We start from the raw sequence: 21941 nt of genomic DNA, 5'->3' as shown, positions 1-21941 counted from the left end.
TGGCATATCTACAAGGAGGACTACACAGCAGCAAAAATTAATGAACTGATATATACAGTGGCTTTAATGCATCTCAAGGCAATTACATTGAGTGGAAAGGCCAATTTCAAAAGGTTACAACTATGATTCTACTTATATAATATTCTTGAAATAAAATTAGAGACGAGGGACAGTTTCTTGGTTGCCGGGGGTTAAAGATGGTGTTTCGGGTGGGGCTGGCTGTAAGGGAAGAGAGAACACAGCAGAGCCTGTGGAAATTGAGCAGCTGTCTTGACTATGGTCATCACATCTATCTGCACAAAAGTGAACAGAACTATACACACACATGCACAAATGAGTGCATGTGAAACTGGTAAAAAAGGGCCAAACTGTTAAATTGTCTCAATGTCAATCTCGCAGTTGTGAATCTGTAATTTAAAATAAAAGCTAGAAAAAAATTATGTTTTCTTCCAATTTTGGTGCTGCTAAAAAAACCTGGAGAAACTTGAACAATTGATGTCAGCTGTGGGGTTGTGAGGCATACAGACTGGAATGGGGTGGGGAAATCTAGTTGGGATTCTACTAACGTAGAGGGAAGTGTCAATACATTCAAGGTCTCTTTCCTAAATTTTTTCAAGTTTCATGAAGCAAAACCAGGATATACCTTGAATGGATAATACTTCTCAGTCTGGCCCTACCTGCCCCATAATTAGTGACAGACACCTAAAGCCAGAGTCAGAAAATAATAATCTAAGGAGAGTTTAAACATATAATACCTTATACTTGGCATTAAGCTATCTACTGCTAACACTGTTTATAATAGCCAAAAATGGAACAGCCCAAATAAATATCCATCAACAGAATACAGAACAATGAAATACAAAGAAACATACACAGAAAAGGAAAAAACAGCCACTGGGTTTTAGAGACTTAGTATGAAAAAATAATGTAAAATATCTCAACACATTTTTAATATTTATTACATGTTGAAATGGCATTCTGGCTGTATTACATTTAATAAAATAGAGTATTAATGTTATTTGTTATAAAAACAACCTTAATATCCATCAAGAGGTAAGTGGATTAAAAAATATACTATACACACACAAGGGATAATTCAACCTTAAAAAGGAAATACTGCCACATACATAACTTTGATGAACTTAGAGGACACTATGCTGAGTGAAACAAGCCAGTCACAGAAGGACGGAGACTGCATGAAAGAGTCAAACTCACATAAATAGTAGAATGGTGGTTACAAGGGGCTGGCAAGAGACAGAAAGGGAAAATTGTTATTCAGTGGGTATAAACTACTAATACAAGATGAGTATCTAGAGATCTGTTTGCAACGCTGTATAATAATACTGTATTGGGTCACCTAAAAATTCAAGAGGACATATGTCAAGTTTAGTGTTCACAAATAATAAAAGCTAGAAAATACTCTCTCTCCCCTCTCCCCCCACAAAGGGGCACAGGAAGCTTTCAGAGGTGATGTTTATTACCCCAACTGGTGAACTGAATACACTAAAGATGTGCAGTGTTTGGTACAATTACACTTCAATAAAGCTGTTAAAAATATTCCGCCCTTTTACTTTAATTAGAAAATACAAAACCACACACATGGCTTACATCATGTTTGTACTCTCCATCTCTTTGATGGACAGTGAGTGTTTGATAGTCACTGCCTGTTGAAAGCACCATAGGAAGAACCTGGGGTTGGAAACTTTTCCCTGTATATCCTGTTTATTAATGTGGAAATTTTGAAAAAATACAATGAAAATCAACTGCAGTGGTTATTACCAGAGAGACTGAGAACCTTGAATTCTTGGTTGCCAGGTCTTAGTTGAAAGCTCTAACAACCCTGGAAAAAAATTCAGAGTAATAAAGCAACACCTTCATTGAAGTTATGTTTTGTTTTAATCTGATAGAACTCCTAACCCAAAAGGATACATCAAATCAAATCACATCCAGTTTTACTTTGATGTTCATAGCTGCCAGTTCAGCTACAAAATATCGAAAAACATAAGGCACAGAAACAGTGTCGATAGTGTCACTGCGATTACACACAGCACAGCTGTATTTTCTGTTGCGCATGGCTGACCACGAAGGGGGTGGCTTCTCCAACAGCGGAGAGAGCAAACTGCCACACTTCACACACACGTGGGCTATTGACCGGTCAGAACAGTTGAAGAGGCGGTCGTGAAGGAGAAAAGAAGTTCCATGAGCTAAAAGAGCATCCCTCTCCATTTCCCCAAAACGGATCCCGCCCTGCACATTCCTCCCCCCAATGGGCTGGTTAGTTACTCTGTCTCTGGCTCCTGTGGTTCTGACCTGGAATTTGTCTGAGACCATGTGGCGTAACCGCTGGTAATAAACTACACCTATGAAAATGTCTGCTTCCAGTTCTACCCCACTTATGCCACTGTACAGTCTCTCGGTGCCATAGTAGTTGTAGCCACCAGCTTTTAACATCTCACCAAAGTATTCCAAGGCCGAGTTCTCCTCTGAAAAGATGAAGGGCGTGGCATCATGGCAGAGACCATGCAGAGCTGCAGACTTGCCGGCCATGCTCTCAATTAACATACCAATAGTCATTCGGGAGGGGAACCCGTGAGGGTTGAACAGAATGTCTGGGACCATTCCACTTTCAGTAAAGGGCATGTCCTCGGCTGGCCACAGTCTGCTCAGGATGCCCTTCTGACCGTGACGGCTGGCAAACTTGTCTCCGATGGTTGGGTTCCGAGGGATTCTCATTGTGATGCAAACACACTTGAATTTCCCACTTCCGGTATCATTGCTACACACTTTAATGTTATCCACAATACAATATTCTTTACTCCTAGGAAAAATTAAACCATACAAAAGGTCAAGCCATTTCTCTAAACTTATACAGCTGTGTAAGTTTTATATATGATTAGTACTTCATAAAGGGCATTTGCAAAACTTATTCTTAACTCTTTTCTAATATGGACAGAGTTGGTTTCCCTAAGAGTATCTATGAATAGGGCTACTGGTTTTGGTAACTACAGAACTGTTCCTTAAAACAACTATTATGAAACTGGTATGAAGACCTACTGTTAAAACCCCTTTTAGAGATGTAAAATAAGCTAAAAAATTTATTTATAAACTCAACATTTTAGCTGTGAAATATTCCTAACAATATGCATGAGAGAGATGGTCAAGTCTGAATAATATACTTTTAAAATAAACCAGAACTCTCATCAATTATAACTGACAAGTAGCAAAGCAGAGGCAGCACAACAGATAGCAAACTTTGTCTCATTTTATAAATGCCAATTCATTTATCACTGCATCAGTAACTGAACTACCACCACTCCTATTTCCCCCAAAAATCTCCTGTTAAAACACTGTTACTTTCAACAACTTCCACCAATTTCACTGAGAAATGGCCTTTAAAATTAGCACCAGGTACCAGGACTTACTTGTAGAACACCACAGAGCTCTCCCCAGTGTTGACGTTTATGTAGCCATAATATGGATCTCCATACTGCAGCTGTGCTCCAATAAATGGCAAGCCATCATCATCCAACTTCTGCACAGTCCGCGGATCACCAGGCTTGACTCCAAACACCAAACTATCATCTCCTTGTTTAATTTTTTCAGAGAGATCTATGAACTCAGACTTGTAGACACTTCCATGGGCAAAGCCTCGTTCCCAAGATGCCTTATTCACAATCTAGGAAGTCAAAGAATCAAGGGAGTGAAGAAATATGAGAATTTGCAAAATACAACTGATCAGAATTATGCTCAGTTTAGGTTAACTGGCATTCAATAGAAAAACTACATTTTCCCAGTTACCTACCCTAGCTACTAAAGCCCAGACACTTACTTATAAGTGGCCTAAAACCCAGTCGTGCACAAACACAAAAGGTAGAACTATCCAAGACTACTTTACATTCACTCAACATCTACTCAACCACACTCAAATGTGCATGGAATATGCATATTTGAATATTTAGTGCATAACCCTCAAGGCTGCCACTTTTAACTCTGAGCAGGAATTGACCATTTAACAGAACACTCACATGCCAAATACGAGGCCCTCGGGGACACAGAAATGGTCCTTCAGTAACCTCACGGTAAAGAAAACAGTTAAAAGAACGAAACTATTCTTGGTAAAACTTACCATGGCATCTTCCATATCATAGCCAGTGTAAGAAATAACAGCAACAATGGCATTGGTCCCAATGGGATAGTTGTCCATGTCATAGTGATCATACATGCACGGCCTCACTAAAGGGCTTTGTGGGGTCTGAAGACGATACAGCTTATTATCGGATCGGTCTTGATAAGTGAGAAGTGGGAAGCCCATAGTTTGCTTACCTACAAAGGGACAAACACTTTATTATTTCATTTCTCCCCTTGATTATAATGTGATATACAATATTGGGAACAATAATCACCAAGGGAGAATGAACCAATCAGTCAAGGTGGTTATGTTTATAGTGTGACAATGAACAAATGTGCATGTATCACAACCAGACCATGAAAATAGTGCTGAGAAAGAAAAAGGGCAGAAATGTGTTTAATATGATACCATTTACATATATTTGTTACACACCCCAAACAATTCTACACCTAGTTTATGGACATGTGTAATATAATAAAAGGTGGGAGGATATAAAGGATACATAAAAACCATAGGATGTTGCTGGGGAAGAAAAGGGGTAAAAGGGGACAGTAATTACTATTTAATTACTTTCTTATATACACATACAGCACACAATGTCAGTATTTGTTAATTCTGGGTACTGGCATACAGGGGGTATTAAGACTCTTTGTACCACTTTATAGAACAGAGAATCAACTCAACACAAATGATTTTAAGAACTAAAGTAAATATACATGCATAGTGGAATTCTTTAAAATACAGAAAACTTTCGGCAGTAGAGGATTACGTCTACATAATGACTTTTAACACTTAATACCCAGAGGAAAAAGAAACAAAAGAAAACCAACCACATACACATACACACCACCTCAAAGTACTGGACAGTAACCAAAAGCAGTCAGAAACTGGAAGAGGAATTTACATTTGGACAAAAGGAACTGCACTGGGTGAATTTCCTGGTCAGTTGCTGCTGCTGCTGCTATTATTATTTGACCTAAGGGCCCAGACAGTGTAGTGGCTACAACTTAGATAGAAAGCCACAGTCTGACTGGCTTTAAGAATTGAGAAACAGAGTTCAGAGCACCATAGCAACCGAAAATGAGGGAAATTTCAGAAAGGAGAGAACCACATAGAAAAAGCCTGAAATTCATCATATGACCCAATCCCAGGTCGTTGGTGAAGTCCTGAATGGACCTTTCCAAGCAGCCCTCAAGAGCGACTTTAGTTGCTGTGTTCAGCTAAGTTATCTGCCAGTTAAATCTAAAAACCAATCCCCTTCAAAGGAACATAACAGAATTCATGGTCTTTAAGACATATCATTCATTCACAATGTCCACAATATGATCCAATATTATTAATACTAGACAAAGAAAACACAGGAAACCATTAACTCTACTAAAAAAAAAAAAATGCAATGAATGGAGACATCCTGAAATGACTCAAGACTCTGAAATTAGCAGGCAATGATTTTAAAACACGCACTGTGTAACTACTCAAAGATATAAAGGAAAATACATTCACGATGAAGATGAGAACCTCACAGAAAATTAAAACCATAAAAAAGAAATAAATGGAAATTCTAGGCTGGAAAAAGAAATATCTGAAATAGAACAGAAAGTCTGAACATGATGACAGATCAATAAAAATGGTTCAATCTGAAGAGAAAGAAAAAGATGGGAAAAAGAGAATAGAAACCCAGTGACTCACATGACATCAAAAGTTTAACCTACGTGATGCACACCTGAAATCTCAGGAGAGAGAGAATGGGGCAAAAGCATTATTTTTAGAAATACTGGCACAAAACTTTACAAATTTATTTTTTTAAAAAGACAGATTTAAGAAGGCCAGAGAACCCCAAGCAAGACAAACTCAAAGAACATCTCATGTAAGCATACTATAGTCATTCTACTATAAACCAAAAATAAAGAGAAAATCTTAAGGACAGAGGAAAAATAACGTTTACATACAGGAAAACAACCTATAACCACTGACTTCTAATTACAAATGAGAGACCAAGAGTAGACAGCTAATCAGTATTTTATGTGTGGGGAAAAGTCCTGTCAAATCAGAATTGTATACCCAGTTCCTCCAAGGAAAGAGGAAATAAAGACAAGTATTTCAAAGAAATAAAAACTGAGAGAATCTGTGGCCAGCAACCTGCAACTATAACAAATGTTAAAGGAAGTTTTCAGGCCAAAGGGAAATTACACTCCAGGAAATCTAAACCATGTTTTTGATACAATTAGTCAAAGTCTGAATAAGGACTATAAAATAGTATGGTAACATCAGGCAGGAATGAATAGCACTGGACAGATGATGATGAAGACAGCTTGTGGCATCAAAAAACAGAATCACAAGCTCTCAACAAACTGAAGTCATTAAACATTTTACAAAATCACCTTTTTCTTCAAAAATGCCAATAACAAGAAAAAGAAAGGCTAAAGTTCTAACTTAAAGGAGACTAAAGAGACAATGCAACTAACAATACGGGGTAATCTTGGACTAGATGCTACACAGAAAAAAACTGCCATAAACCCTCCTTTTGGTATAAATGGTCAACATCTAAATAAGGACTATAAAACAGTATGATAATATCAATGTTAAATCTCCTGATTTTAGTAACTGTCCACGGTTATCCAAGTGAACATCCTTGTTAGGAAATACACACTGGAGTGTTTAGGAGTAAAGAGGCACCAGGCCTGCAGCTTACCTTCCAATGGAGAACAGTATAAATGGGGCAAAATATTAACAAAATGTCAGTAAAGGGTTTATGGGTGTTCTCTGTACCAGTCTCAGCTTTTCTCTGAGTTTGAAATTATTTCAAAGGAAAAGAATTATAAGCACTTGTCTTCTGTAAGTGTGACCGCCAGCATCCCCGTGCCACCTCACCCATCTGGCACTGGTACATGTTCCGCGGACTCTGGTTGTGATCGGAGAAAGGGATGAAGTTGGCAATGACACTCAGCAGGCTGTGAGGGAAGAGCTCTTGGTGGGTGGTCACGCCAGCAAAAACCTCGTCCTCTAAGACAGCAATATTCATGAAGAGCTGGAGAGGAAGGACGAATGCTAACACGTTAATTCTTTCTCTGAGTTCAGCACTCAAAGGCTTGAAAGGCAACCTTCCCCACCCAGCACACTGGACACGGAGGGGACCCACAGGAAGCCTCCAGTCAGAACTACCACGGGCCGCACACACTTCATTATAAATCTCCCCTGGACCAACTGTGAAGGGAGGCTGGAAGAAAGACATTTTTAAGGAGTTGCAAAGCTGAGTCTTGCAACTGCAAAGATGTAGGCAAAGACTGTGAGAGAATCTAAAGGAATGGTTCAGCCTCAGCACCTGAGGCAGAGCCGGGTACAAAGGAGCCTAGGGAGCTTGGGCAGGATGGAAAGGGCAGGTGACACGACACCGACTCTCTCAGGCTCGATGTGTGAGTGGAGTGAGGGGATACATGAAAACTGCTTCCAGTTGGTCACAGAGGAGGCAGAAGTGAAGTCCTGGCTTTCTTTCAAATGCCAAATTGCTATTAAGCAGAAACACTTCAAAAGCAACAGTTAAAGACTGTGTAAGTTACATATGACACTGTCACATACACCTACCAAACACGCAGTCCACGTACCTGCTCCATAGTTCCAATCAGCTCTTCCTTGCCTAATTCCAAGTTTTGCACAGGCCGCACCAGCCGACAAGGAGCGGTGAAGAGGAAGAGTCCTGGGTACAGACTTGGTTTTCCTGTTATGGGCACAAGGGCCACCTCCATCCAGGGAGGAATTCTTTTTTCTCTCAACACCTGTTTTCAACAAAAAGAGAGTTCAAACCAGAACAAACGATGTGTTTTACATCTATCCCTTTCCACCCAGGGAAGCAGGCAGAATGGGGAGGGGGGTTAAATATGAAAAGAAGTATCTTAAGAATTTATATGAGTTATGCAGGTAATAAAACAGTGCCCTCCCAGCCCCATCCCCTCACAGAATGCCACGCACCCATACCTCGAGTTGGTAACGCTCTACTTTCTTGGGGCTCAGCCCCACTATCAGGCAAACTGGTACTGACTTAAAGACTTAAATCTCTTAAAGGTAAACCAAGAATGTACATGTAGACACACTAACTGAAATGCTATCTCTGACGTATAAAATACAGATTACTGGTTTTATTTTAAAATTCACTTAATGAAAGACCCTTCGACTTGGGAATTAAAAAGCAAAATGAAAGAATCTTCTATTAACTCTTGGGTGAAAGAAAAAATACAAACCAAAATTACAGAAATTTGAAAAAAATAATAAAACTCATATATCCGAGCACACACAGTACCAATAAAAATCAAAACAGGAACATAAATGAATTAAATTCTTAAAAATTAAAAAAAAGTCTAGGTAAAGAAATTATAATAAAGACAAAACCTGAAATTATGAGTGTACTTTGTATACCTCTAAGAAACCAGGATGAAATGGGGAAAATGGTGTCACCAAAAGAAACCTTAATAGAGGTAAAAAGCTTAAAGAAGACTGATTTACACACTAAAAATAAAGGTGCCAAAGAAAGCATCAGAGAGCAGATGGTCTCACGGAGATTCTTTCAGACCTGAGACCAGGTGGCCCAATGTTCCCCAAACTGCTCCTGAGCACTGAAAACTAAGGAAAATGTCTTCATTCTTTTAATAAAGCAGAGACTTATGAATGTCAATTTAAAAAAATCTTAATAAATTATTAGCATAAGAAACTATCAATATTTCTTAAATGAAGAAGGAAACAAAACATGACCAAGTAGGATTTATTCCAGGAATTTATGAATCATCATTCATCACTCTTATTAGGGAATGAATTAATATACCTAATATGTCTAAGGGAAAAAATAGTATAATTTTTTCACAAAGATGCCAAAAAATTAAATGCAGAATCTCAGATGATACTACAATTCCACTTCCAGATATACACTCACAAGAATCTAAAGCAGGGACTCAAACAGAAATTTGCACACCTATTTTCATAGCATCACGATTTTGCAACAGCCAAAAGGTAAACAAGCGTCCATCAATGGATGATGGATAAACACAGTGCGGTCTTCCACTAGGAGGTCAGGAAGGGCAGATGCAGAGGTATTGTTGAATGAGCACAAAGTTTCAGTTTTGGACCACGCAGAAGTTCAGAGGATGTGATGGCTGCAGAGCAATATGAATGTACTTTCTGCCACTAAACTATACACTTGAAAATGGTTAAATGGTAAATTTTATGTATATTTACAAACACAAAACACAACCAACCCTACAGAGACCAGAGAGTCAAATCTGATAGAGAATCGAAATAAACAATAGTAACAGAATACTCTCAAAATAAAACAAGCATCTATAAAATCTCTGCAGATGTACATAAATGAACAAATAAAAAAATGGAAGAGAAAGGAAAGCTCTCCCTTACAGAATGGCAACAAACAGAACAAATGATGGGGTTAGAAAACAACCAGTAATAATTAATTCAGCAAAGAATCACCAATGAAACAGTAATAATTCTGCAGAGAATGCATCACATCAACTAGTGGATAAAAATTTGATGAGGACAAGAAAAGGGCTTCCAAGTACCTCGCCACAAATTACTAATAAGAGAAAATTTGTAATAATACAAAGTATTCTGAGCAAAGTAGATTAACCTAAAAAACACAGCTTTGAAGTGATCAAACGTTAACATCACTGGTCATGGAACAAGCCAACATCGCATGCCTCTTAAAAATGGTATCATGAGAAAGTGACACATAACCATGAATTAAGGGACAGTCTACACAATAGCTGCCTGCACTCTTAAAAAAAGTCAAAGACATGAAAGGCTAAGGAACTGTCCCAGATTAAAGAAGTATAAAGAGACATGACAACTACATGTAACACGTGATTCTGGAGTAGTCCCAGAGCAGAAGAAAAAAAGTTCTAAAGGTCATTACTGAGACAACTGGTGCAATCTGAGTATCAGCTATGGACTCTACCAACCTGACCCTCCCTGAGTTTGGTAAGTATACTGCGGTTATTGAACAAAAAAAGTTCCTGTTAGAAAATACATTGCAATCTTTGTGGAAAAGGGGACATGTCTGCACACTACCATCAAATGGTTCAAAGGAAAAAAAAAAATGTACCTGTTTATAAAGAGCAAATAAATGATAACAACTGGTACATCTGAGCAATGGGCATATGGGCGTTTTCTGTGTTGTCCAAACATCTTTTAAGTGTAAAATTCTATCAAAGTAAGGTAATTTTAAAAACTAAAAACTACCATATTTTGCCATGTGTAATGTCTGCCCACGTTTTGTGCGCATTATACATGGGATTATAATACCCATGGTATGTAATCATTATACCCATGTATAATGCATATCCTTATTTTCCCCTCAAAAATTTGGGCAAAAAGGTGCACAATTATATATGACAAAATATGGGTAAAAACAAAACAAAAAACAAACAAAACGAAAACCCCAAAACTTAAACGAAATAAAACAGCACGAACTACAGTACATCCAACTGCCAAAGAATAAGTCTTCTAACGGCCAAGACTCTTGTTAGAAGGAAATTCCAAAGAATGTCATTCTCTTTAACTTTTTAATCTATTTTCAAGAACAAGAAGGCAACAGGGTATGACATATTTTGCATATCTTTAAAATTATTATATGAAATATAAAGCTCATATTTGAGGTCCTCTACATGTTACTAGAACTTACAAAGAAGAAAAGTTAAAATTTGTTAGATTAGCAGACTAGGGCCTCAGTGAAACTAATTAAAAAAAAAAAAAGTGAACGGGTCAAATATCTGTCACTGACCCAACTACAAGGTCAGTAGGGGATATAAGGTACTCTCAGAATCAGCTTCTGACCCTCCAGACCTAGGAGTACTCTAGAATGCCCTGTGTCCACCTCAACAACTAGAAATGGACTGAAACCTAAGATCAAGGGAGAAAACAATTCACAAAGACTCAATGTCACCTTGAAATGCCGGAGAGAAGCTGCAATGCTGGGTGCAAGCTCCTTATCCACCCAGCCAACCATGACACCGTCCAGCAGGACAGGGTAGCACTCAGTGTAAGGTCGGTGTGGCGCTCCATCAACTGGAGTAACCCCTGGGGAAGGAACAGACAGGGTTATAACACCAGGACGCTTTTTCCAACATTAGACATTCCTTCCAGATGCGTCCACAGTTCTACCATCATTTTAGATATCTAGCCATCTTGTCTCTCAACCAGAATGTTTTTCTGTTTCTTAAGTAAGCTTCCAAGTCATTGCAGCAAGGACACACAAGAACTAGTGACTCTGGCCTGTGGGAGACCAGCAGGGACAGGCGTGCGGGAGGCTTTCAGTGTACACCTTTTATATTTCCATTTCTGAGCCATGTAAACATAATAACTTTTCCCAATAATCTAACTACACTTGATCGCCATTATTCACAGATTCTGTATCGGCAAATCTGCCTACTTGCTAAAATTTATTTGTAACCCCAGGACCAATAACTAATGGTGCTTTTTGGGGTCACTCAGTGACAACTCTGCCCCACCACCCATGCTCCCCACTGCAGTCAAAGGTGTCTTCCTGTCTTAGCTCAGGCTGTGAACAAGCATCGTCTTGACAGCCTGCTCAGTGCCACGTGCCCTGTGTTCTTGTGCTTTCTGTTGGTGGGTTTCACTGCTTAAATGGCCCCTGAGCACAGAGCTGCCCAGTGTGGCTGAGCACGGGCTGTGTGTGCCTCATGAAGACAGTACGTGTTAGAGAAGCATACAGCACTGTTGGCTGAGACCTCGATCAAGATGTCAGGGAATCACAATGAACAGAAACTCAGAAAATAAGGCTGTGTACCACCTGGTAACAAAAATGTTGTGACTGGAGGCTCATAGGAGCTGAACCTTTAACCTCCCTGGGAGCAATGGCTCTTCCCTAAATCCAGGGTTAGCTGTGACTTTATAGAACAGAAGTACCACAAGCATCAAGAACCAATTGTAATTAAGTAAAAAGAGGATACTCTTCCAATCCATAAATACCTGCTGAACACAGCAAGTGTTGTACAAAGTGTCACAGGTGACCCACCTGGTGTCAGGCATTTTCCATTCTGTCTTCGTTCCTAGTACCATAGCCTTTTCCATTTCTTCTGCATGGGACACACTCTCCACCTCTACACCTTTTTTTCCTCCTTTTTACCTTTTCCTGAACTCTGACATTTTAATTACTGGTAGCAACTAAAGTGATTCTTTTCTTTATAGAGAGAGAACCTGCAAATTACACTAATTATGACCTCTCAATCTCGAGTAATTGTGTTAGTTTCCCTGGGGATCCCTTCTGAAAGGCCAGTCTAACCAGAATTAATACTTTTAAGCAGAACTTTCTTGACTCTTGACCCAATGCCTTTCTGGTTGCTTAAGAATGTCTACCGCCTGAATTCTGTGAACTAGAAGTGTTAGCATATAAACATTCCAGTGGAGACTCCACACACAGACCAGCAAGGACACAGAAAACTCTGGTCCAAATCACAACTGGAGACCCCCAGGGCCAAAGAGAGAACGCCCAGAGAAAGGGCACCATTAGAGTGCATCTGACCTTCTATGCGGAAGCCAAGAAACCAGCCCAATTCCTACAGGAATCCTCTGCTCAGCCCCCAAGGCGGTGTCACTTCACAGCCTTACCCTGTGAAAACGCACACACCCAGAAACTCAGAAAATAAGGCTGTGTACCATCTGGTAACAAAAATGTTGTGACTGGAGGCTCATAGGAGCTGAAGACTGCTACCCTGTCACATACCCAGGTTGCAGAGCAAAGCTGGAATAGATGCCGTGTACACAAACTGCGTGACAACCTCACATATGGCGGTTAAGTGGTTCATCAGACCACAGGGCTCCCCATCGGGGGTGTGCACGGGACAAAGGAAACCCCAAGACTCTGGCAGCAGCCTGCGCACTGTAGTGGTCCTCATCTTGGCAAAGTCAGCCCCTCTGTGCACACAGCGGAAATGGGAGAGATAGCGGATGAAGTTCAGCTTATCTGCCACAACACAAAGTCCAGAATCTTGCAGGAAGCCAAGACCTTAATAAAACAAAAGTCATTCAAAAAACATGCTAAACAAAATTTTTTTTTTTATTTGAGACTCTAATGAAAAACCTCAGAGCACACTATAAAGCACAGAGCAGCTTATCACAAAGTTTACTAGCTCAGATGAACAAGAATATTTTACAAAAAGCAGTAAAAATCTCCTTATTTCACAAACTATCAGCCCTGACTTGTTCCCTATCTCCTCCGCAATCTCCACTGTGGGGAAACTGTAAACAGATTAACAAAATAGTAAGTAATTAAATGGGATTCACCAGACAGAGCTGGATAATACACTAGCAGTCATTAGTTCTAAAAGAAACTATCAGTTTCATATGTTTAAAAATGCAGATTTCTGGGTCCTCAATGGCCACTTTTCAGTTTTCCAGGCCATTCTGATGCGAGTGGTTTAGGGATGGGCGAATGTAAGAACCCTCTCAGGCCACCCGCCCAGGTGATGTTTCCTCAGATAATTAGAACTGGATTTAAGCCACTCGGGCACCTGTCCAAAGTCCTTCAGGGTGATATACACTTGTCAAAACTTATAACCTGAAACCTGTCTTTAAAAGTCTGCTTATTTAAATCAAACCTCTTGCAGTGATAAAAGTCTACACTAAGTAAATAATTTGAAAAACAAAACTAAAATGAAGATTAATTTTTGAAGCCTATCTACTTAGTCTCACCTGTTTTTGAACGCAGATTCCCAGTAGCAAGAAGATATTCAAATGGCCTTGTAAGGTCTTTTCCCAGATTTAAAATCTTCATCAAATTTTCAGTGTTTATAGACATATTGGTCTTCTGAGCCTTCTTGTCTAAAACTATTTTAATAGATACTAACCATGCTTCCATTTTTTCCTGAAACAAAAAAATTTAAATTAAAGTTTATGTGAAAGGCTATACTGAAATTACCAGTAATAGAAAACTTCTGCCTCTTATCAATTTTTATCAGGGCAATTCTAGGCTGGTGAAAATTTTCAATCTAGTTTTATGGCTAGAGCAGACAGAAAAAAATTTTTTTACCTCAGTAAGAACTTGAATGAAAGCTTCTGACTAGGTAAGGAACCGAGAGATTTTTACTTTAGTCTTCTCCATCTTTCATCTCACTATGTTATCTCTTAGGTTAAATTTTAGGGCTAATATTCAAAATATAAATACTACCAAATCAACTTAAGAAATTGTGCCATGCCAACAGTCTCTACACACACACACACACACACACACACACACACAGTTATTGAGAGTAACTATGCTTTGTAATGCTGCTGGGAACAGTGAATTAGGAAGCAGTAAGCCATTACTCCCAGATACATACAGGATGAGGTTCCTGAAATTCTCAAGTCACAACATTCTCGTCAACACATAAGCTTGTTTCATGTGTTTCTGATGAGAGACACCTTGCTTTATGTTGCTGATTCACTACCCCTGAACTCACAGCCAGCAGCACTGTTAACTCGTGACTGAACAAAGTTCATCTAATGCTTGTATATTCTCATAAGGCACATCCCAGCCTTCTTGCACTTAAGGATCTCACACAGGTCTTCAGCACTACACCTGCAGGCTATTTTAAACAAAATCAGCAACAAAAAACACAAAAATGTGAAAAATGTACTAAACAGGCTTTTGTTCACAGTATGAAGGCTGGAGCAAAAAGGCAGAACATCACCTCCTAGACCTCAGCTGGGAGCGTGGGCATCAAGACACCCCAATTTTACCCCTCCGCGCAGGTCTGCAAAGCACCACAAAAGCTGCGAGGACTGATGCTGGGGTTACAAGTAAATCTCTGTGAGCAGGTGAATTTGTAAATAGGGACCCTGCAAATGGAGAGGACTGAGCACTATATGTATACAAGCCACTCATATTTTATCATCAATGTTATGATCAAAATTTGATGTTGTCTATACTTGACTTACATAAAAATATCAGACATTTCTGAACCTGGTATGAACTAGGATATTTAAGTACGTTACTGCTAGATAAACAAATAGAAAAATGAGATGATACACATGGCCAAAACAAGAAATTATAAACATGCCAGAAACAACATTGCCGGGTGCTGTCGCCCAGTCCACAGAGGTACCAGGTGAAGGCAGCATGCACCCACCTTCAGAAACATGAGGAAGAGCTGCCCAGGTGTGAGCACTTCCTGATTCACTAAACTATCAGGATTGTCCTCCATGCACTCTCCTTTGGCCAAAGCGAACAGCTTCCGGGTCATGAGACAAAGTACATAAAACTTTTCGGTATTAGATTTCAAGTGGATACAGATGCACTGGCTATCAAAATAGAAAGACAAAGGTGAAACAATTCAGTTGCTACTACTGCCTGCCATTCTATTAACCAAGGCCCCCAATTCATGTTTACTTAAAAGTTCTTACTTAGCCCTGGCTGGTGTGGCTCAATGGACTGAGTACTGGCCTGCGAACCAAAGAGTCGCCAGTTCCATCCCCAGTCAGGGCACATGCCTGGGTTCCTGGCCAGGTCCTCAGTAGGGGGCGTGCAAAAGGCAACCACACGTTGATGTTTCTCCACCTGCACCCCCCCCCCCGCCCCGGCCTTCCTTTCCCTTTCTCTAAAAATAAATAAATAAAATCTTTAAAAAAAAGGTTCTTACTCATATTCAGAAAATGCTCTTTATCTCATAGGCATTATCAGCAAAAGAACAGAATACAGTCACAAACAAGGTCTAGAGCTGTGTTGGCCAACATGGAAGTGACAAGCCACAAGGACTATTTAAATTTCAATGAATTAAATGGAATAAAATTAAGAAATCAGTTTCTCAGCTGCAGTGGCCATTCAAGCGCTCAACATGGCCCATGGCTGTGTACTGGATGGCATCAATATAGAGCAGCTCACAGAAGACAGAGCCCCTTGCCTTGGGAAAATAAAGGGACATCATGCCTACAACTTTTAAATGGTCAGAAAGAAAAAACATTTATTTTATGTGTACAGAAGTAAAGCAAATGTAGTACGTGTTAACAGTTAGTCAACATGAGTGTCCAATGTACTATTTTTGCAGCGATTCTGGAAGTTTGAAGTTATTTCAAAATGAAAGAAAGTACGCTAGAATTAGAACGATACTACCACAAACCCAGAGAAAGGCGGAGATGGCCACAGAAACAAAGCTAGCCCCTGCTTGGCTAGAGCGGAATCAGCAGCCCCAACTACACCGACACAAAAAACAGTAACCTCCCCTCCCCCGGCCCGAAACAGTTTAGGCAAAAGCACACATACTTAAACAGATACTCTGCAGCTTGTTCATTTGAATACCAGTCAGGAAGATTGAGTTTTACTCTGAAGCGTTCACCCAGATAGTTAAGGACCTGTTTTTGTGTGGAACAACCCTCATCCATAACAATTCTTAACATCTGAGAAACAGAGTTCCTAAAGAAAGAGTTGTCTTCTTTTCCTTTGATGAGCTCCTGAAAAATCTGGTAATCAGAAAAGCCAACAAGCGCCTAGAATAGAAAACACATTTTCTTTTGAATCACTAATAATAAGTAAACCATCCAATTCATTCAGTGACAAGTCTCTCTCTTTTTTTTCAATACCCAAGAAAAATTAACACTCCATTATTGTTAAACTGAAGGTCACTGCTTATGAGAGAGATACCCAGACGCCCCCAAGGATCCTCACCTCCTGGAATCCACAAGCTTGCAGTCTCCTCCCACACCAAATCACAGCCTATATGACTAAGATAATATGGCAGAAGTCAACACACGACTCTCAAAGCTAGGTCCCAAAGGGCACTGTGGTTTTCCTGGCTAACGCTCTGAGGAAGAGGGCTGTGAGGAACTGAGGCCTCCAGCCAAGGAGGAACCACCTTGGAAGTGGATTCTTCAGCCCTGGTCAAGCCTTCTGCACAACTGCAGCCCCTCCTGACATTGCACTGCAACCTGGAGACCCCGGCCAGAACTGCCCACATTCCTGACCAAAGAAACTGGGAGAGAAATGTTCACTGCTGTATTTTAAACCACTGAATTCCAAGGCAATGTGTCATGGAGCAGTAGGTAACTTAGTACAGCACGAACTCTGATAAGGAGAACCTGTGCATTCTGCATGGGATACGACTTCCAAAGACACTCTTCCTGACAAAAAAATATGCATTCAGTAATTCACACCTTAAGTGCAAATCCCAAAGGAAGAAAAAACAATTCTTTCTGGTAAATAAAGTTCAACATAACTGTGCCATTTTCCAAATAGTGAAGGTTCATATTGACAGCAGAATGTTCTTCCCTCACACAGCGCATTGACACTCCTGTTGAAACAGGACGAAAAGTCAGAAACTCAGTGACACTATAACTGCTTCAATCATTTTATTCTGAATTATTTTTACCCTCTTAGAAATAATTAGAGCCAAATCATTAAGTTTAGCTGAGACTGGCAACCAAAAATGTCTCTAGACCGTGCCAAATTTCCCCTGGGGCACAGAATCTCCCTCAGAGGCCGAGCGACTGTCACCCGGAGACCCCAGGGGAGTGCTGTGGTGCCCGAACCAGAAGACTTCTGGGGCCCACACCCACCTCTGGCCAAGTCAGGGTACCCTTCAGCTTCAGAAGCAGAAACATAAATACACATTCTTTCAGTGAGAAAGGTAACTGGAAGTAGGTTTGCTACTATGAAATCTTAACACAGAAATGCTTAACAGAAAAACAAAAGTTTACATATGGGGTGGGCAAAAGCAGATTTATAGTTGTGAGTACACGAGACACAGGGTTTATTTTGTATGATTATTTATTAATTATCGTATTATTTTCCATACAAACAACTGTAAACCTCCTTTGGCCCACCTCTGTATATGAGAGAAAAATCAAAGACTATTTAGAGTCATCTCCTTTTTTTAATTTTAATTTTTTTGAAAGAGTTTATTTATTTTTAGAGAGAGGGGAAGAGAGGGAGAAAGACAGGAAGAGAAACATCGATGTCTGAGAGAAACATCAATTGGCTGCCTCTCACAGTCCCCCAACCAGAGACCTGGCCTGCAACCCAGGCATGTGCCCTGACAGGGAATCGAACTAGCAACCTTTTGCTTTGCAGGACAGTGCCCAACCCACTGAGCCACACCAGTTGGGGCACATCTCCTTTAAAAAAAAAAAGGTTTAAAAATTTCCTAAAAGAATATTCTAAAAATCACTACAACTTACCATACTGTGTATAGCCAGGTCCCCTGGCTTTCCATTTTGGTCTTATCATTGCAATGGGGAAATTTCTCCGAGGCATAATCAACATTCGGATGACCTTTTCAATGCCATTGATTATGAAATAGCCTCCCATTTCCTGTCAAAGAGATGAATTATAATTTGTTAAACAAAGAAAACTAACTGTAAATATGAAACTGACCAACTGCAAACATCAACCTCACTCCCAGCAGACCCAGTGCAATGTGCAGAAGAGGAGGAACACGCAGGTAAAAGAGGCCACAGATCCCTCGGAAACTGTCAGCGTGTAAATTAAGTCTTCTCAAGTACATGAAAAGGTCTAGGAACCTGGGAGAGAGTATGGAAGGAAGTCATGGTCCTTTGTCTACGAGACAGGTTTGCTCTAACTTGTTTTTCTGTTCCCTAAAATTACTTCAGTCTTCAAATGACATTAAACAAACAAACACCTTATCCAAAAGAAAAGTCTAAAAATGAAAAGAGCAACTATTTTGCTTCCAGACAAGTATGGCTTCCCAAATAAGTTTAAAAACTGATGATTGTATGAAAGCTCTGAAAACCAGAAATTCAAATTGACAGAAAAATATTTTTTAATCGCTCCAGCATATATCATATTTTTGTTATAAAGAAAGAGCTACTATAAAGAACGCATATCACGCTAGGTGCTCTATGTTATCACAACGTTTAATCCTCATAACAATGAGTAAGACAGCTATTGTGCCCATTTTTAGATGTCACAGTGAAATCTAAACAGGCTCAGGGAGACTAACTTCCTAAAGCTGTACAACTGACAGTGCAGCAGCTGGTGTCATACCCAGCTCTGACACCAAAACCTTTTTCCCATCAGGTAACAGTCTCTATTGTGGGCAGTCTGCATATCTTGGATTACTTCAACACAATACTGCAAAGCCACCTAACCAACTAAAAAGAAATGCAAAGGGAAGGCATGTGAAGCATTTAATATGCTCACAGAATTTTACTGTCCGTAGAGCATTTTAAATGTTTTGTGGTTTAGGATGGCTTTAAAAACAGAAATATGTCTCTAAGTATATACCACTCAGAAAACTAGGGGGGAAAAAACCTATCAATTCTTCCCTTATAATATCCTCTAATTGCACAGCCAGTGTTTCATACATTGCCTCATTTGAAATTCATAGTAAACTGCGCACAGTAGGCCAGCAAGATATATATGCCCCATTTCCCTATCCACAATTAGAGGCAGAGAAAGAAAACTGACTCCCACTGGCAAGCTTCACATCTTCTCACTCTCAGTTCAGGCCCCTTCTATTGTCACCTGGTCATTCAGTGCCCTGGACCCCTGAAATTACCTCTGGTTCCTCATGGTGTTCAATGAGGGCTTTTGGAGATAGGCCGTGTAAGTTGCAAAGCTTGGACTTCACCATGATGGGAACGTAACCAAGAAACTGCTTAATGATTCCTTTTGAGATTCCATTCACTGCCCAGCTGATGTCGGCCTAAATGAAAAAAATTACTTACAAAAAAAGAAAAGTATCTGGATCTACAAGAACAAATGGGTATTTTAAAACAGGAAGAAGACTATATATTAGATGACTTTATGCTTTGGATTTAAAAGCTGGTATCTCCTGGATGACAGTACTAAGAAAGCAGAATTCTGGTTACATTTTATTGGACACCAATATTCTCAGACATGTACAGTGTGTGAGTCACACACTGTCACTGTCACTCACCGTCAACTTTCCCCGGTAGGTACTCCTCCGCCCCCGGCATTCTGCAGGATAAACGTTGAGCTCTTTGCAGATGCTCCCTTTGGGAACTGTGGGGGGACTGATGACAGCATCCACAATAGTAAGGGAGATACGCTCATCTTTGAAAGCAAATTCAAAGGGAGGTATAGCCTGAAATACAATCGACACTATTAATTGCTTCCATTTCCAAGGCATCTTTTCATTAATACCATGAATTTTCTACAAATATTGTTGCCTCTTATGCTAATGTGACACATCTAAAAAGACACTTCAAGCTACATCCTGTCTACTCATACCCTCACTATGTACAAAAAACTATAAAGCATTAACTCAGATATCTGAGTGTCTATCATGCCTCAGATTCTTCGGCAGGCTCCAGGGATACCACTGCGTACAGAACAATGCTGTCCTCTGAATCAAGAGCCGGCCTTCTCCTTTCTTACCCTGTATCCTCTACATACATAGCAAGACTGACAGGAGTGCTGCTAACAGAGTCCTAAGGATATGGAAGCATCACCTGATACAGGACCTGACACTTTAAAGCCATTCTTTTTTCTTTTCTTTTTTTTTTTTTAAGATTTTATTTATCTTTAGAGAGGGGACGAGGGGAAGAAAGAGAGGAAGAGAAACATCAATGTGCGAGAGACACACTGGTTGGTTGCCTCTTGCAAACCACCTACCGGGGACTTGGCCTGCAACCGCTGACTGGGAACGGAACAGGCGACCCTTTGGTTCGCAGGCCAGCACTCAATCCACTGAGCCACACAAGCCTGGGTTAATGCCATTTTTTAGGCTGATATTTGTACATTTCATTCTGCGTACTCTCCTACTGAAGCCAGAGCCATGCAAAGAAAAAGGTGCTACCACGGCGGTTTATTCCTTTCCACAGCATTTGCTTTTCTGTACTACTCCCTGGGGAAAGCCTTGCTATCCCACTGACCTCTCTTACGTATTAACTATAAACACTTTACTATGGCTGGGAAGCTCAACCCATGCGGGCCACTTACTCTCTTATTCAGCACCCACTGTCCTACAAAACACTATGGTTCCCAATCCCATATAAATCCAGGAATCACAAATACAACTTCCCCTGGTCGACTTGAGCTCAAGCCCCGCGCTGAACCTGCGCTGAGCCTGGCACGATAAATACATACAGCTACTTACGATTACTGTATACTATGACCTCCTAGCCATCTCATCTGTCTGGAACTGCCTCCAGTCTGTGCCCGACTCGGCCTCCTGGGTCTCCCCTTCCCGCGTTTCCCACCCGCTACCCGCCTCCTGCCCAGCGAGGCCCTCTCCTCCGCTCGACCTAGCAGCGCCTGAGAGCGCCGAGCTGCGGGGAGCCTGGAGTTCCCGCACTTACCTGCACCGCGTGGCTGAGCCCCTCGCGCACCGCGTAGTTGAAGGACTCGACGTGCGCCTGCGTCAGCTCTTGCAGCGCCGGCTTCTGTTGCTCCCGCGGGACCCCATAAGAGGGATCGGTCAAGTGCTTGAGACTGGGCCCGCTGGGCAAGTCCCGCCAACGGCCTCCAAGATCCATGCCGCCCCGCACGCCTGCCAGCCGCGAGACTGCCCAGCGCCGGAAAGACGAACAGCATCCACAGGCCTGCTGGAAAATGCAGCGCCTCTACTTCCGCCGGATCTCGGCCCGTTCATTTTGTAGGGTCGACTTGGAACCGAAACCGTGGAGTGAAGGGGCCGATTTGAAACTGTACCGAGACACAGTACGACCTGCCCAACTCAGCATTGCCCTGTGGCTCTCGTTTCCTTCATCAGTCAGGGCTCGAGGAGAGCCATCTTCGAGGGTCCCCCCCTACTCCCCGAGACCGCTTTCCGACCTTTGCTGGTGCGGATCCTGGGCAGAGCACAGCGTCTGGCTTTCTAGGAAATGTTGGCTGACTGCT

General features: G+C 40.9%; 1 protein-coding gene across 1 annotated transcript; it reads right to left on the bottom strand.

Annotated features, from left to right (window-relative positions):
* Positions 1-983: 983 nt before the first annotated feature.
* On the bottom strand, positions 984-21633 carry POLR1B (RNA polymerase I subunit B). The gene is made up of 15 exons (XM_054575566.1): positions 21401-21633; positions 20017-20184; positions 19636-19782; positions 18296-18428; positions 17273-17409; positions 16386-16609; positions 15256-15427; positions 13838-14009; positions 12870-13151; positions 11070-11203; positions 7732-7902; positions 7001-7157; positions 4127-4323; positions 3423-3676; positions 984-2818 (listed from the first exon to the last, which is right to left on the bottom strand). Exons 1-15 carry the CDS (start codon positions 21575-21577, stop codon positions 1936-1938), a joined length of 3408 nt encoding a protein of 1135 aa, XP_054431541.1. The 5' UTR covers positions 21578-21633; the 3' UTR covers positions 984-1935.
* Between the last annotated feature and the right edge of the window lie 308 nt (positions 21634-21941).

This window comes from Pteronotus mesoamericanus, unplaced genomic scaffold (genome assembly GCF_021234165.1).
Source record: "Pteronotus mesoamericanus isolate MK-2021 breed Mesoamerican mustached bat unplaced genomic scaffold, CSHL_Meso_final contig_311, whole genome shotgun sequence".
Classification (NCBI taxonomy): Eukaryota; Metazoa; Chordata; class Mammalia; order Chiroptera; family Mormoopidae; genus Pteronotus; species Pteronotus mesoamericanus.
The sequence above is the reverse complement of the archived record's forward strand: the minus strand, read 5'-3'. Positions and strand labels throughout refer to the sequence as shown.

Coding starts and splice junctions, on each gene's coding strand:
- POLR1B (XM_054575566.1), bottom strand. CDS start 21,577: ATGGATCTTGGAGGCCGTTGGCGGGACTTGCCCAGCGGGCCCAGTCTC. Junction 18,429..19,635: donor AACACCATGAGGAACCAGAG/GTAATTTCAGGG, acceptor TCTCTTTGACAG/GAAATGGGAGGCTATTTCAT. Junction 7,158..7,731: donor TGATTGGAACTATGGAGCAG/GTACGTGGACTG, acceptor CTTCCTCTCCAG/CTCTTCATGAATATTGCTGT.